This window comes from Electrona antarctica (genome assembly GCF_951216825.1).
Source record: "Electrona antarctica genome assembly, chromosome: 21".
Lineage (NCBI taxonomy): Eukaryota > Metazoa > Chordata > Actinopteri > Myctophiformes > Myctophidae > Electrona > Electrona antarctica.
Genome location: NC_136802.1, coordinates 16869419 through 16885952, shown reverse-complemented (window position 1 = coordinate 16885952; position 16534 = coordinate 16869419). Strand labels below are relative to the sequence as shown.

At 43.0% G+C, this 16534-nt stretch overlaps 1 protein-coding gene across 3 annotated transcripts; it reads right to left on the bottom strand.

Moving 5' to 3' along the window:
• Nucleotides 1–135: 135 nt before the first annotated feature.
• On the bottom strand, nt 136–15716 carry naa40 (N-alpha-acetyltransferase 40, NatD catalytic subunit). Of its 3 annotated transcripts, XR_013788607.1 has the most exons (9): nt 15212–15716; nt 12313–12408; nt 10017–10069; nt 9789–9884; nt 8647–8805; nt 7968–8051; nt 7102–7179; nt 4986–6212; nt 136–4755 (listed from the first exon to the last, which is right to left on the bottom strand). XR_013788607.1 is itself a non-coding variant. In XM_079490710.1 (8 exons), the coding sequence occupies exons 1-8, from the start codon at nt 15221–15223 to the stop codon at nt 6053–6055; spliced, it is 738 nt and encodes a 245-aa protein (XP_079346836.1). In that variant the 5' UTR covers nt 15224–15716; the 3' UTR covers nt 136–6052. The 3 variants fall into 3 exon arrangements, 2 of the variants coding, with proteins under 2 accessions (XP_079346836.1, XP_079346837.1); XM_079490710.1 differs by having other exon boundaries at nt 136–6212; XM_079490711.1 differs by having other exon boundaries at nt 136–6212; nt 15218–15715.
• Between the last annotated feature and the right edge of the window lie 818 nt (nt 15717–16534).

Here is a 16534-nt window from a genome sequence, read left to right as displayed (position 1 = left end):
TCTCACACTCATGCCAGTGTGCCATTGTTAGCAGGTTGTCAACAATTTGCCTAGGTTGCCTAGTTCTGCACTACAGTATGAAAAAGTACAGGTACAAATAACACAGGGGGGGGAAAAAACCAAGGAATATCCATCTAGAAGTCAAACAACTTTCCTTTATTTGTAACATACAAATAAAACACTGACAAGGCAGAAATGACTTATTTTTCCCTTTCATTGTCGGTTAAGCACAGGACTAGAACACTCATTCTCAAACATCGAGGTTTTTTTAAATGTCATTTAAAAAGTGTTTAACCTGTAAAAGGCAAAAACAATTAACTGAAAATGGATTCGCAATATATAATATATATACACACACTGAGGAAAACGAAAGAGAAAGGAACATATCAGAGGGAGGGGAAAATTAAAACAATTTGACATGACGAGGCGAGGGTGGTCATGGACAGGTTGTAAAATAAGTTTGAAGTGATTTAAAAGAAAAATAGGTTCACTCAAACAGATTTTCTTTATCACAAAATAAAAGATCACTCCAAATAATCCCCCCTCAAAGACACCTCAGCTTTTTCACGTAAAAATGTTGACCCTGAGCACAGTTCTAGGGCCGGTTAAACTTTAACCAACGTAAAGTAACGTAAAGCAACGTTTCACTTTTGGAAGAATATTTTCAAATGTTCAAAGCACCAACTCAATGGGAGTTATGGAACAGCCACCGTTTAATCCATTAAAACCGGGAAAGCATCCGTGTCATTTTAGATTTGTGTGTAAAGAAATAGCAGATATACAAGCTCACAGCACGTCACGTCGCGCCGCGAGCTTGTTCAACTATTTTTGAAACATTTTTGAAAAATCTTTGAAAGTCTGAGAATGCATTTGTAGAAGTAGAATCAACCTCAGGTCTAAATGGATTAACCTGTAGTGGACACCGGCCTTTCTGTGACCTCAGACTCTTAACAAAAATAATTTCTGTGGACGATAAGAAAAATAACATTTTAATAAAATGGTGTTGCATGAGTCACATTTAGCATGCTTGTATAAATGGTTTTAATTCCGAGCGCTGCATATTAGGTCTACAGAACTGCCAATACTGTGCATGTACTCCCACTGAAGCATGCACACTTAACTTAAAACTTCTACCAAAAGTGAAGAGTGCTTTAAATATGTTGAGAAAAAGAAAAAACAGATTTTAGATCAGAGCCGAGGGACAAACCAATCCAACTGACATCTCAACAGCCAACATGGTTGCAAAAGTAACACAGAGGTTTGTTTACATTTGAATAACCTGAGAGAGAGAAAGACTCGGTCAGTCGTTGATATACCGTTGCTATATACACAATATCCTGTTCTTTTTGTGTAGCCTCTGCCAATACAAATGAATGATTGTACTTATCAGAAGTTAGGCTAGAACTAAAACATACAAGCAAAAATGTTGAAAAGTTTTGTCTTTTGTTTTTGTTCATCATTGTTGTTCCAACAAGCAGGAAACACCTAATGTAAGCTCCGAGTGCTCGCCAGCTGGGTAATAGGAGTTTTTCAGTGACTCTACAAAATAAAAACTGTCGATTGATACAACCTTGGATGGTGTTTCGTGTCAAAATGGATTGGTCAAAGTTGGCCTCATGGACAGTTATTTCACACCAACTGGGTTAACTGAAAATCTCATATCACACTTCACTGATGACAGCGGGTTTCACAAAAAGTGAAATATAAATAAATTAAGACAGCATCTCATCTATTAAAAAAACCAAACAGGAAACATTACCTCACATACATGTGAACCACAGTTCTGAGGTGAAATGGTTGGTTGGTGGTCTCTAGAAATGGAATATATGACCCAGCAGACGGGCACTCGAGATGGTCAAGATACCCTGAAGGTTTTGTAAACAGATATGGAATCGACATCAGCCTGTCTAGGTAGCCTAGTTATAGTGGTTCCCAAACTTTTTTGCTTGTGACCCAAAAGACAAATTTGATGTCTCCCCGGGACTCAAACTACTGAAAATAGCAGATCTACAAGCTTGTAGATCGGCTATTTTCACTCCTACTTAAACATTTGTTTTCTAATTGATAGAATTTTAAATTTCTTACATTTCTTCATTAATTTACAAAAAGAAAAAAAAGTTTTTAAATAATTCAAAACAAAATGTAGGAAACGAAAAATGAAGGGACCCATAAAAATGTGCCTGCGACCGACAAACGGGTCCCGACCCAGTGTTTGGGAACCAGTGGCCTAGTACAGTGAGTACATCCTCTTGTCCAAAATCCTCCCGTAACAATCTGGGCTCCATCGGCCAACAGTATCGTAGGGCTAGGACCATCTTTATCCCACTGTAACGCCACTATGAACACATGAGATGCAGCTAAAAAGCTATGGGTTGTGACGTCAGCTAATGGGCAACAAAATTAGGCAAGGGTTTTTGCCTCCGTTATCAACTACAAATGTAACAGATCTACTTCTGGCGGACGGCACACAGCCATACCACAAAGTATAAATTGACCCCATCTCTTGACTGTTGATTCTACATGCCAAGATGCTTTTGTTTTTGCTCAGTGGAACCTGTGCATCAACTTTAAATCTAATTCAGACTCCAAACATTTCACTTACGTTTTAACCACAGTCGTTTTAATGGGAGACTTGTGTGAAATAGTAAATTCATGCTGTCAGAGGCAGGAGAGGAAACCTGGCTACTGGGCTATCCTGAATAAAGACAGCGACCGTGATTGTATTAATTATTAAACAAACATTTTGAATCTCATCATGCAACATACTGATAGTTAGTTTGGGAATAGGGGTGATGGCTGAAGCGAGGGACATTATCTCAATGAAAAAGTCTTCCAAAAATGACACGCATACATCCTTCCTGCTAGCTTAATTAATGTCCTTCCAGTGATAGCATTCATCAACTTAATATAAGTGGACTGAAGACAGCTGTGTAATGGAGCATTCACTTATACTGTACCTATCCTTCTTGTATTAAATCAATATGATTTGCTCATGGTGAAAAGCGGTGGTGGGGGCATGAGGATATATTTAGTAGTTACACAGTCAAAAAGTAACATCAGCATCAATTTGTTTTGATTAGTACGGCTGAGGATAGCAGGGGAATGTCTAAAGTTCAGATAATGGATCAATGGATCTATGGTCGTCAGTACCTTCATGTAAGTGGGGGAGGAAGGCTACAAAGAGAAGGGGAGGAAGGATGCCGTTTTACAGATTTGAAACCTGGCCTTGTGGAAAACAGTCATCAGTGCCTACAGGGGCTGGAAGGAGGGAGGAGAGGAAAGGATATGCGACGGGAAGGAAGGATGTTATCTTTAGAATTATCCAAACAGGATCAATGGCAACGTTGTGTTAAGAGAACCTATGAAACTTAAATCTAAGCTCGATCGAAGAGAAAAAAAAGCAGTGGCTTACACCGTGGTTGAGGAACCGATAATGGAAGGAAAAGATGAGACGGGTGATGAACTCCCTGTGATCACTGTGGGTTTCTTTAAACGTGTAGTCGAGAGTCTCGAGACAAACTGAGGTCTATTTTACATAACTGGAAGTCGGAGCCATTAAGCACATATCAGCTCAAGCTTTGCAGAAGAGAGCGTGATTCATGGCTCTTTTGAGTACAAACATAACATTTCACATAATCTTCTTTTACCCTCTAAGGGACTGTGTCGGTGTGACCACACAAAGCGTTTTTGGAGTTTGGAGTGTCTGTCATGCATTTCTACGGTAAGACTGCTCTGGTGCACTCCTCTTCCCAGCGCCCAAGCATAGTGCTTCAGTGCTCCCGACGGCCTGCATTTTCTTTGCGCAGCGCCCTGGTCGCATCAAGCTGGGAACAGTTACACTTTTGGAGAGGAGCGCCGCTCTTTTGATCCTCCAGGCTGGTAATTTACGACCCAACGTTGAATCGTTACCATCGGTATCGGCAGATATGACCCTGCAAATAATCGGAGATCAAATATAATAATCATAATCATAAACATAATCGTGCACCCCTAACTTGTGCCAATGACATAGATCAGAGCATTCGAGCATGGCAACGGTTGATTGGTTTGAACGTTGTGGGTGTTAATAAACAATGCACGCAAGCACTATGGACATGATATCCAAAGCGCCTCTCAGCTCATAATACGCTTTGTATGGACACGGACCCTAATACCTCCTCCGAGTCACACAACACCTGGTGTCTGTAACAGATCAGCCTGCCATGATCAGTAGTATGAGACCTTAAAAATGACAGCCAAGTAGTCCAAATGGACTCCAATGGAAGTAAAATGATTTAAAAAAAGATAGCAGGAGATAAAAACAGGGGGGGGGGGCACTTGGTCGAGGAGGATGGCTGTACAGCGAGTTAGACCCATTTAATACTTGGTTGTGTGAAATTGTCACGTGCCAAAATGAACAAATCTATAAGCTCACAACCCATTGGGGCGCAACACGTTTTGCGTTTGTAGATAGACTATTTTCTGCCCGCAACGCCGGCACACTACAAAGTATAAATGAAATCAAGAGAAGTGCAGGTTGTGGCACTAAAAGCCAATCTAACCACAACGGAAGCACCATAACGCTTCTGTGTATATCAAGAGTTGTCGTTTAGATTTTTTGCTAAGTCGCCTTTCATCATTTCACATTTTCTCTTTGTGGTAGCAGTTCGTGCTCAAACAGCTCACCGATTCTGAACTGGAATACGAGGGGGAAAGGACACTTGGATACTGAATGGGGACACTTCCCAGACTGGATTCCTATCACTTAACCAAGGACTGTCTAAAGAGGACGGGACGCGAAGACGCCATGTTGCTCCATGGTGCTCCATGGAAGGAAAGAAACATGCGCAGTTGAGACCAAGGAAGCTGAACGCGGAAGTGTTGGCTGCATATAGCCCATTGCGCATGTTTCTTTCCTTCCATGGAGCAACATGGCGTCGCCCGTACGACGCCATGTTGTCTTTGCGTCTCGTCCTTCTTAGACAGTCCTTGCACTTAACCAGGACGTATGGAAAAGAATAAAATAAGAATTAAGGTTAAAAACTTAAGCAAAGAGGAGGTTAACATGCACAGTAGAATCCAGAGTATTACGTTTTATCTCTTGAAAGTGTGGGGGTCCTTTTTCCACCCAAGATTTAAACGAGATTTAAATGAACACTAATGGTTTTCCTGTGGAAATCACCTGAGTGATAGGCAGGTGGGAGAAAGCTGGAAACCCTCACAGTTACATGTAACATTAATAGTAGTAGGACGGGCCGTCAAGGTTCAAAGGCGCGTGGTTGTGGAACGCCCGCTGTGCTGTCGCACGCTAACAGCATATAGCTACACAAAGTACCTGGACGACAGTACGGTAGCAGTATGCTACAGTACAGCAGGGACAACTCAACACCTTATGTCTCCAACGGCTGTATACTAGCCCCCCACCCCCTCGCTCTACATTAAGTGTCTTGGCTGAAAATGGCCGATCTACAAGCTCACAGCCGCTGTGAGCTTGTAGATCGGCCATTTTCGGGGAATATTTCCCCCCCAGAAAAGGGTTCATGTAACTCGTCTGGGGGTAGAGGGGGTCCCATAAACCGAAAACCCAAGTTCACACTCTAAACGTGTAAAATAATCTGACTGTCCATTGCCCCACGATTTCCATCTTGGGGACCCAGCAGCGGGGGGGCGGGGGGGTTAGGAAACACTGCGTGACAAATGAGGACAGAGTGCAGTATGAACAACAGGAGATCAGATGAGCTAGAAAGTTGTTGGGAGTGAGTGGGTGGATTAGCTTTTACATGACTTGGAACCAGTAACTGCTGATCTCTGGAATAACCAGGGGTAGGAAAACAAGGTGGCGTGTCTGAAAGCTCACACTGCATACGGCCTTACACACCACTGACGTCACCTCCATCTACGATAAGACTTCTGTAGCCAAGCATGAGGAGACACCCAAAAGCTCCGAGCGGAGATTCTCCGAAACGCCTGATGCACAGCAGGCAGTGTGAAATTTCACAGGCGGCCACGAAAGTTGCTGGTCTTTTTAACCGTTTGGGAGGGAGGGAGGGTGGGCGGGGGATGGGGCAGCCAATCAGTGGCAGCAGCCCCCGCAGTGCCCGCCCCCGTGGGTGTGTGCCTGTGCCGCCGCCACCAACGCCTCGCCATGTTTGGTCCGCCGGCTGAGGATCTCGTAAGAGCAGTCGTCGCCACAGCAGCCCGACATGCTGGGTGAACTGTCGTCGATCTCGAATCTGGGGGGACGGCAAAAGAGACGGCATGAACACTAAGGAGATAATATTGTGGACCGCCCAGTCCAATCTCTAGCTTTCATTAATAAGTTACCCTACCATGTGTGCAGTTTGTGAATGAAGCCGCACAGACCACCATTGCGGCGTTACGTGGCAGAGCTGTGGCAGGAACAATCTGGGTGGCGTCATCATCCTGATTAATAAAACGTGTGTGTGTGTGTGTGTGTGTGTGTGTGTGTGTGGACTAGTCTGCTGATGGTCTATGCCCCTTTAGGCCAAGCAGAAATAGTCTATAAATACTTTTTTGTGCTTTCTAAGCACAAAGGTAGTTGTTCTACTTTTGAAGGGACAGCAAGCATGTTGTTCCATTTTACAAACCCCATTTGGATTCTAAATTAAAGTACAAGCTGCCGGTGAACTGGAAGTGGACAACAAGAGTGGGTAAACATGATTCAAATGCTTCTGTATAGAAAACTATATGACATATGATGTCATAGTCACACCATGGCCTGGTCGTGATTTATTAATTAACTATAATTACAGTTTATTTTTATTTATTTTTAAATGTTTTTTTTTGTGGCTTTCGCCTTTATTTTATATATTTTATGGAGGGACAGACAGTAGGCTGACAGGAAATGGGGAGAGAGATGGGGGGGAAGACATGCAGTAAGGGCCGTCAGGATCGGGAGTCGAACCCGCGGCACACTGCCAGACTGGATTACCAGCCAAGGTGCCTGGACCACTGAGCCATGGCCCAGGCCATAATTACAGTTTCTTGTGTTACAATTTAGCTTCAAAAGTATTTGGTGCACAAAGTGGGAAGAAGAACAACATTAGAATGCAGTCAACTTTCCCTTTAGGAAAAAGGGGACGTGTGACGTGTTATACTCACTGTAAAGCATCTCTGAAAAACTGGTAAGCCCCATGGTTGTGTTTGAATACTGTCAACATCACTTTCTTCATCTGCGTGCTAGGGCGAGAAAGAAAGAAATCAAATCGTTGCGGTCCTGCAGAAATCTCTTATCTCCATATTGAATGGATTTGGATTTTTTTTCTTTTTTTGTGTGTGTAAATTAACGCCCTACTTGATCATACTGCAGCGTAGGGCATTAAGCAACTAGTCGACTAGTACCAACTAGTCGACTAGTACATCCACTAGTCGACCTTGTTGGTACTAGTTGACTAGTTGATAACCGATTTGGTAGGCCTCAAGATCAGGTAGATTATAGTTATAGTCACCATGTACACCGTTTTTCAACGTACAAATATTTATTCCCCCCAAAAGAAATAAAAAAAATAAAGTTTATTTTTTTAATTTCTTTTATTTTTTACATAATAGGTAAACAACTAGTCGACTAGTCGACTAGTAAACTAGGCAACTAGGCAACTAGTAAAAATGACTAGAAGTGAATGCCCTAGTGCAGCGTCACACAAAATATCAAAAGTAGCAGATCTGACTGCAAGCTTGAGCTTGTAAAGTAACAGTTTTGGACATACTATATGAAGTTTCCACCTAACAGACGGAATCATGAAGCACAGGGGCATAAAGTTCCTTCCTCATCGCTGTGGAATCATTTTAAGAACGCCGTTTTGTGTTATTGTACATTTTGACAATAAAAAGAAAAAATGTAATTACAGTAATACATTTTTAATCTGCTTTAATATCGGCCTCTTTGATCACTACAAATCCGTATCTGTATTGGCCATGAAAAAAACCCATATCGGTCAATCCCTAATTACCATTTACAGTTGGTTTACCTGTTAGCAATGAGCTGTAATATCTGAATGAGGAATTTCCCCAGGCCTTTCCTCCTCACTCTGCTCTCCAGCTGCACCTCATAACTGCACACAGAAGAAGAGATCACATTATACACGTTGTGGAATAGGATTGTTTGAGACAGGCGTTCCCAAATGGTTCCATTTGTACACTCTCAAGAGTTAAATTAATTTTACAATATAAATTGGGGTCCCAGAGACCCGGAAAACATCATATCGTCGCTGTCGGGTAGAAGCATTGTGTGCCCAAAACCATTACTTTACAGTAAATGGAAAAAATACTTTTATTCCAATAAACCGTTCTTTTAATTAAAACCCACACACATTAAACCACACACACACACACACACACACACACACACACACACACACACACACACACACACACACACACACACACACACACACACACACACACACACACACACACACACACACACACACACACACACACACACACACACACACCTAACAACGAATCATTTTGTGACTCGTCAGCTTGTACATCGGTTATTTTTGCAACTTTAGTGTGACACTATTGTACGACGAAGTAGGCCTTTCATTTAGAAAAAAGAAAAAACATAAAAACAAATATGAAGATACAAGGTTTCTGCCCGACAGCGGCGATATGACGTAGAAAAGAGAAGCCTTACGGTCTTACCAGTATAGTACCTCCTCGCCACACTCCACGTCGAATCGGAAGTGGGAGAAGGCGACGGGGGCGGAGTCTGCGTCGCGAGCCAGGAGGTACCACGCCCGCTCGTCTTTCATCTCGTCTCTTTTCTCCCTCTCCTTCCATCCCCACTCGCTCTGCTCGTACCTGAATGGCAGTGGTGGGAGAAAAAAAAAATCACACCCATGTGAAGTGAGGGCCGCTAATATATTAAAGTCTAACTCATGTTGCTAGGATTAGGTGATGTAAACAAACATTACATTCTCTTTATTGTTAATGGCATTTAATGTTTGTGTTAGGGACAAGATGACGTAGATTTTACCTTCCTTGTCAATGGCGTTTTTTAAAACAAACATTAAACCTGTATATCGGAGGGGCTAGCGCCCCTCAAAAATATGGAATTCTAAATTTACTTTATTTACAAATAGCAGATCTACAAGTGCACAATGTGTCGCCTCTGCTATTTTCAAATGGCTGAAATATAGGGCTGAAGTGGTTAATGCATGACCATGGGTCTTCAACAGGGGGTCGATAAGAGTTACTACAGGGTGGCTGCCAAATATTTGTGTAAAAGGAAAAACTAATTATTCTTCTTTTTGCCAGCTGCTTGAAAAGCGGCTGGACTACATGTTCAATTGTTCACCTACCTCTACTAGCGACCGTAGTTCACACTTTTTCTAAGCCAATGGTACATAGTCTGAACGGCATAAAACATGAAGCCGCATTGGCTGCATACTCTGAATGCCGCAACGTGAAGCCGTGAGCTGAGGCAGAGGCTGCGGCACACAAACTGATTATAGATGTTCATAAACGAGAACTTGCTGCAGCTGGCAATTAAGACCGAGCCATTCTTGTTTCACATTAACCACTAACCATAGCATCTGTATTCTTACCAAGACATGGTATAATTTGTTTACTGTTGGGTAAACAGATGTTGCTTTGGGTTCAGTTAACTTGATCGTAAGTTTCTATTTTTATTACCTTATTTTACCATAATTTTATTGTTTCAGTCCAACTGAAATAACCAAACATTTACAGATCAACTCTATTTCCTATCCAACTATTCAGCCTTCTAAAATAAGGGTGACTGAACGTACAGCAGACTCTGCAGAGTAGCCCAAAATACTTACAGTGTCTGCATGTTAGATCTTGTGAGTTCGTAAGCCCATTCGACAGACAGCGGGTTGAGGGTGGACACTTTCTTACACTCTATCTGCAAGTTGAGTCTGGGCACAAAACAGGGACATGAAGTCAGCAACATGCACAATCCAACTGTATGTGATTTTTACACCACAATGTATAGAAATAAGTATGTGTATGTGTAGAGTATTTTATATGACTTGAATAACAACACATACCCGTTTCTGTCATATTTTTTAAAGACGGGGAAAGCAGCCAATGGGTCATCAAGCTGTGAGAAGAGAGGATAAAAAGGCATGTCATCATAATGGTAGAATAGTGTCCCTATGCTAGGCATGTCATAATGGTAGAAAATAGTGTCCCTATGCTAGGCATGTCATAATGGTAGAAAATAGTGTCCCTATTTTATATGCTGGGCATTTCATAATGGTAGAAAATAGGCAATGCTATTTGGTGAAGGTGTGACACTGAGCTGACATGCTTTTATTGTGAAGGCAAAAGTTTCTGAACGTCTCAGCCTGCATATTTCCGCGTGCTGATACAAGCTCACGTGTTGCGGACACGAGGCGTTGTGAGCTCGTAGATCAGTTATTTTCAGCACGCAACACGTCGTACGATGAAGAATAAATCAGGTTTCACTGTGGGAGATGCGTTTTGTTGGCCAAGGCGATGTACAGTATGTACAGATAGCGCACCAGCTCATGTTCTGTGTCTGCTGTCTGCGTTGATCATCACCAGTGCACATCATCATCCAGATGTGTGCTGCACGCTCCAGAGAGTGCACGGCTGAGAGAGATTACGATAATGTGGTGTCGGATTTGGGCTTATTGGTGGGGTTTCCGGCGCTATATATTAAGGCCCCGGTTTTCGCCTGGAAGGCTCTATGGAAATCTGACAGTCTTGAACAAAGTGAACTGTGAGAGAGCCACGTTCACACACGCCCAGAATGAACGACTTCACAATAACGTTCATCAAGCAGAAATACATTACGTTCAGTTCACGTTCGCTCAAAATATGAATGTGTTCATGAACGTGCTCAGGGACAACACTGCAAGTACAGTATGTCCCCGGAGCCAGAGGCCTGACGAGAATGATCCATTAAGACATTGTCTTACATCATCATCATGGACCATAAAGTCGTCTTTTCCTGGGGCCTGGGGAAATATATAATGGCCCTGCACCTAATCTCTTGTCTCTAGGATTAACAATAACCACCTCTTCCAGCTAACAACGTGGACTATTTGTGTTTTAAACAATGGCCCGACTGTCAAATCATGTCTGCTGGCAACAAGAAAATGTTGTGAGAGAATGGTTTGCATTCCTTCATGGTTGGCGAGTTTACATTGAGGGGTAACAAGAAAGGAGACAGGATAGAGACGAACGACTTGTGAAACAGATGAAAAAACTAAACTAATTCATTCTCTGGATTTATTCTGGCGTTTCACTGCACTTGTGTGTGTGAAATAAACAGTCATTACCAGCCTTTTTTTTCATATTCAAGAACAAATATTGTCCATCCGTTTCAAGGTCCATTATGTCTGGTTTTGGATCCAGCAAACAGTTGGCTGGCTGGGTGATCTGCCAAATGTCTCAGCAGCAATGAAACCCACAGAATGTCAAAGGCACTTGGCATCAACACAGCACCCCCGTTTCATCAATAAATGGGAGGGTGGTATTACCAAGACCAGTCTAGACGGACAGAGTGGGGAACAGACCAGCATGACAGCAGACAGTCAACAGACGGAGAGATGGCAGAACACAAACAAAGAGATCTTTTGAATGATTCATTATTAGAATGAGTAAATATTAGAATATCTCATAATATTATACAGAGACAGGTCTATAAATTGCCAATGCTGAGGCTGCATTTCATCATTTCCTGGTAGTGACCTCGCACACAAAAAACGATCACATTTAAAGAAGCGAGAGAGAGAGAGAGAGAGAGAGAGAGAGAAAGGAAACGTGTGTTCACGCACATCTGTGTGTGGCATTAGGCACAAAGAAACAGACCCTTCGGCTTCAAGCTGACTCTGCGCTCCCTGCAGCACAAGAGATATTTACACATCTCTTATTTGCCACATAAACTATACCATAAAAATATCAGACAATAAACACCCCACAAGTATTGTCGACTTTACCTGCAAGTGAGAAACTCAAAGTGGGCATTTATTTTACTATCTTAGACAAGTCTGACTTGAGACAAGTCTGACTAACTGTCAATTGTCAAACACCAAACTATGATTTTAAAATAGCTGTGTCGGCTGTCCACCTGAAATGCTGCTCGCCGTCTGGGTCAGGGCAGGTGTGTGATTTTTATTTGACTCGTAAAGATGTTTCACCTGATTAACCATCGAAAGAGGCTGCAAATGTCCATCGTTTCAGGACAAATAAATGAATACATAAATAAATAAGCATCCAACCATGAACATTCTTTAAGCCATCGTGTTCCCTCGACCAGGACCATCAAACAGTTTCCCTAATCTCATTGGTTAATGCCACTCACAGGCCTCTCACCTTATTGGCTATATCCACCTTGGCACAGACAGCATCCATAACTGCCCTCTCCTCCTGGCGCTTGGCCTTCTTCTCCTTGGCTTTATTAGATTTCCTCTGGATGAACGGAACAAGGGATGGTGAGGGAAGGAGTAGAAGAGAGGGTAGGTGCCAAGTTAGAGGAATTGTGAACAAGGGAGAAAGTGAAAGAGAGATGTCAAGAGTTCAAATGAGGGGAGGGGGGGGGGGGGGGGTGTAGCCAGAGGGATGAGAATGGAATGAGAAACAGAGAAATGTGGGACAGTGGGGGGGGGGGGGGGGTTTAAGGACAGGGGGAGAGTATCAGGTGTTAGACAGAAAGATGGTGATATGGAGTGTGGCATGAGGAGAGACACAGAGGACAGATGTGAGATAATCAATACACAGATTTTGTGGAAGGCTACGGAATTGTAGTTGGCTCCTCTCACTGTAGTACGAAGAAACAAGTTCTGTGCTTGGCTGCATTTCTAATGGATTTGGGTAAAATGTTATCAATGCTTTGCCAGGCCAACACAGTCACCCAAATCGAGAAAGCCAGCTAGTAGAGACAAGAACAATCTTAACTGGCTGTTTTGTTATTTAACTTAAGTATTTTATTCAACAAATTGTTGTCTTCTCTATTATGATAAATGTAGTCCTACTTTCCAGATTCATTCATATTTTCATTTGCGTATTCTCTTAGTGCCCTCATTATTTTGACAGAAGGTGAGCGAGCCAAGCTGCTTGGGTTGGTAATTTAATTTGTGATCAGAATATGGCTGAACATTAGTAGGCTAGCTGGATCGCTACTAATTTGATCCACGCGGTTTAGAGCAGAAAGCTCAATTTGTTGCAAACTGATCACACAGGCCTTGCACAGAAACCACATAGCATTTGGCAACAACGCTCAAGGAAATTCAGAACCACTAGTTTAGCTACAGTATGTGACCACTGTGATGCTGCAATAACCACATGAACTCTAGCGTGACCTCACCTGTCACTATTCTGGGGGGCGAACATTCTGCAAAAATAGCAGATCTACAAGCTCACAATGAGCTTGTAGTTTGGCTAATGGCAATTTTGGCAAGGAGATTTAATGTAGAGGGAAAGGGGGAGGGGACCAAGTACAGACCCTGGGGGACTCCGGTTAACAAGGGTTCAGTTGTTAATATCCATCTATTTTTATTTTGTCCAGAGTATATGAACATAGGACAGCTGTCGAGTTAGCAGAGAATGTTTTAAAGGAGCATTGAGCAGCTAGTATGCAGTATGCACTATGCACAATACTATACAAAACTCATTTTGACAATAGTTAATTGCTACAAATAAAATACCTTTCTTTGACTGTGTCTTGGATTGCTGAAACGTGTAGCTTGATTAACGCCTGTTATTTGAGCACCAAAAATAGCTGAATGGTAAAGTAATGCACACAGTGTTGTAATTATCATTATAGTTTAAAATAATCACATTAAACCTCCCTAACAATGTAGAAGCTTTATTTAATTGGACATAAATGCAGTGCTTGATTCTCAAACTTTTTCTTATCAAGGACCCCTAAATTAATATGTATTTGGCCGTGGACTCTCATCAAAAAGTATTTTGTGCCTGGGAGACCCATACAAGATTTGTGTTGTTACAAACCCCCCCCCCCTATTTTTGAGTGGTGCAAACCACTCCAACAACCAGCTTTGTCTGTATCTATGTTTGTGTACCTGTGTACGTGTCCGTGCACAGGTGAGCATGGTTACCATGGTCACTGACATTACGTCAGACCACAGCTGATCAGGCTATATAAGACCTTGCACCACTCAGTTCACACGGGTGTGATTTTTTGCTATTTTCATCAGTTATTTTCAAACAGCCATTACAGGGCTAAATGATTAAACCGAATTTGATGCTATTTTAACTAATTTAGCTGGGGATGCCCTTGAACCCCCTCAAGGACCCCTGGTGGTCCCCGGACCCCTCTTATGATAACTGGACTATCATTGACAGTAAAATAAAAAAATCAGTAAAATGATGGTGGATAAACTGCACCAAGGGCTGAGAATATTTAGAGCTGCAGCCAGTGGACCAACTGGTCATTAGTATAAGTGCATTTATTAACCGACAGTCCCGAACAAACAGCAAGGGCAACAATTAGGAGAAGGAATGCATATAATTCATTCTGATTCATTCTGTACCATGCACAAGCAAGGCACAGACTTCACACAACACAACACGTGGATTGGTTTATCTGGAGTGAAAGTGAAGGGATCAAACTCTCTGATTAAAGAAAAAAAAGCATGGCCACAAAAACAATACTTTTGCAAACTAGCTTTTAATACTGTTTAACGGGGACATGTCACAGATCGCATGTATGAACACACGCGGGTTTAAATACCTGGCTGCCTGGCCATGAACACAAAAGTGTTCAGCTACTGATACAGAAATGCAAAGCACCCATCATCATAAAAGATGGATTCCTTGAGTGGGGAGACCAGGCTACAGCTAACAAGCTAACAATGTCCCATAAACAATACAAGTTAAGCATAACAATCAATCGCACACAGAACACATAAACGCTGTTAAAAAACCACACAGTATGGGGTCCAAAGCGGGGGGTGTACTTAGGACTAAAGCCCTTTTTTGATAGTGGATGTAGTAGACTAACCGGGGGCTAACGGCTAAGCTAACCGGCTAACAGCCTGGTGGTGGTGGGTGCCAACCATCCACCTCGCATAGCTTCCTCCTTTTCCTTTCTCTCTCTCCCTCTCCACAGCCTCTCTCTCTCTCCATCACAGCTCCATGCACACGCACGCACACTCTTTGTTCACATCCATCCAGTCCACCGTCCAGGGTTAACCTCCCAGGACACATACACATTATTACACACACATTTATATACACAATAATAACTCACACTCACCCCCATGTCGAGCACCTTGTAGATTATACACCTGGCGCTATTGTTGTTGTTGGGACTGTCTGTCTGGGCTTTCAGTTTTTTGAGTTCTATGTATGACACACTGCTGGGTCGCGTGCTAACGAGGCTAGGTAGGTTAGCAGTTTAGCACGGATCGATGGTTGATTTATCGCGGATTAAACCCGATTATTACACCATCAATTTGCACCAAATTAGCGAACAAGTATTTTCCCCCCGGATTGGCGCCAAGAGCATGAGAGGGGTGAAATTATACTCTCTCTCTCGCTCTCTCTCTCTCTCTCTCTCTCTCTCTCGCTCTCTCTCTCTCTCTCTCTCACGCACGCACACAGTCTCACACACACACTTTTCCTCCCTCCCTCTACCTCACTCTCTCTTTCCTTTCTTTCCTCTCTCTCTCTTTCTCTCTCTCTAGTCTAGTCCGAGGCGTCCAACTAGTTTAGCGCGAATATGGTTTCCTTGTTGGGGAAATGACGACAGCTGCTGAACACACAGGCACCCAGGGGGCTGGCATGGAGTGGAGGAGGGGGGAGTGGGGACACTGGGGGTCAAATGATAATCTATCTATGTCAAGGAAATTAAGGATGGACCCCCACATTAATAAGGTCTGTGTCCGTGGATGTGGACCTCATCTGAAAATATTTTGTGATTTCCATTTCCCCCAAAAAATAATGTGGTTTAAACTGATGTTGATGCTATATTAACTCATTTTAGCTTGGAACCCCCTGAAGCCTGAAGGACCCATCCCTGTCAGACTCGGACCCCGTTTTGAGAACCGCTTATCTAGCCTGATATGTATTTTTTTATCTTAATTCATTTTAACAATGCCGGTTCTAGGCGAAGGGCAGAGCCTACCCGAACGTGCATCCTGCCCACCCACAATCAAAAGTTATGGGGAATATATATTTTTGGCCAATATAAAAAATAACAATCTGTACCATTTATCATTTTTGATCGGGTGGCACCGTGGGCAGCATTTGTAGACCCAAGTAAACACATACTGCATGGTAGCGACTAGCGAGGCGGAGGGAGAGGCGACACCGTTTTCTGCCCCGCTTTGGGAGGGACTTTCGCCCTAGTTTTAGACCACGACAGAAGGGCGCCGTCTCAAGTGAACTTGAGCCACGAGAGACACTACCAAGCGAGCGAGTTGCCGTGTCGAACGCTGCGAAGTTCGCTTGAGCCGACTCAGCCCCGTCCCAGCTGCGACCCAATAGGCACAGAATAGGAAATTCTCTGCCTATCCTCCACGGGCCTTTTCGGGGGTTTGGGGGGACTTGACCACCCAAAATAGTTTTGCCT

Bases quoted from the DNA above. Each gene is read 5' to 3' on its own strand.
- naa40 (XM_079490710.1), bottom strand. The intron at 8,806-9,788 runs GTAAGTATTTTG...ACTGCCATTCAG, and splicing joins AGATCTAACATGCAGACACT to GTACGAGCAGAGCGAGTGGG. The intron at 6,213-7,101 runs GTGAGTATAACA...CCGTCCCCCCAG, and splicing joins TTTTTCAGAGATGCTTTACA to ATTCGAGATCGACGACAGTT.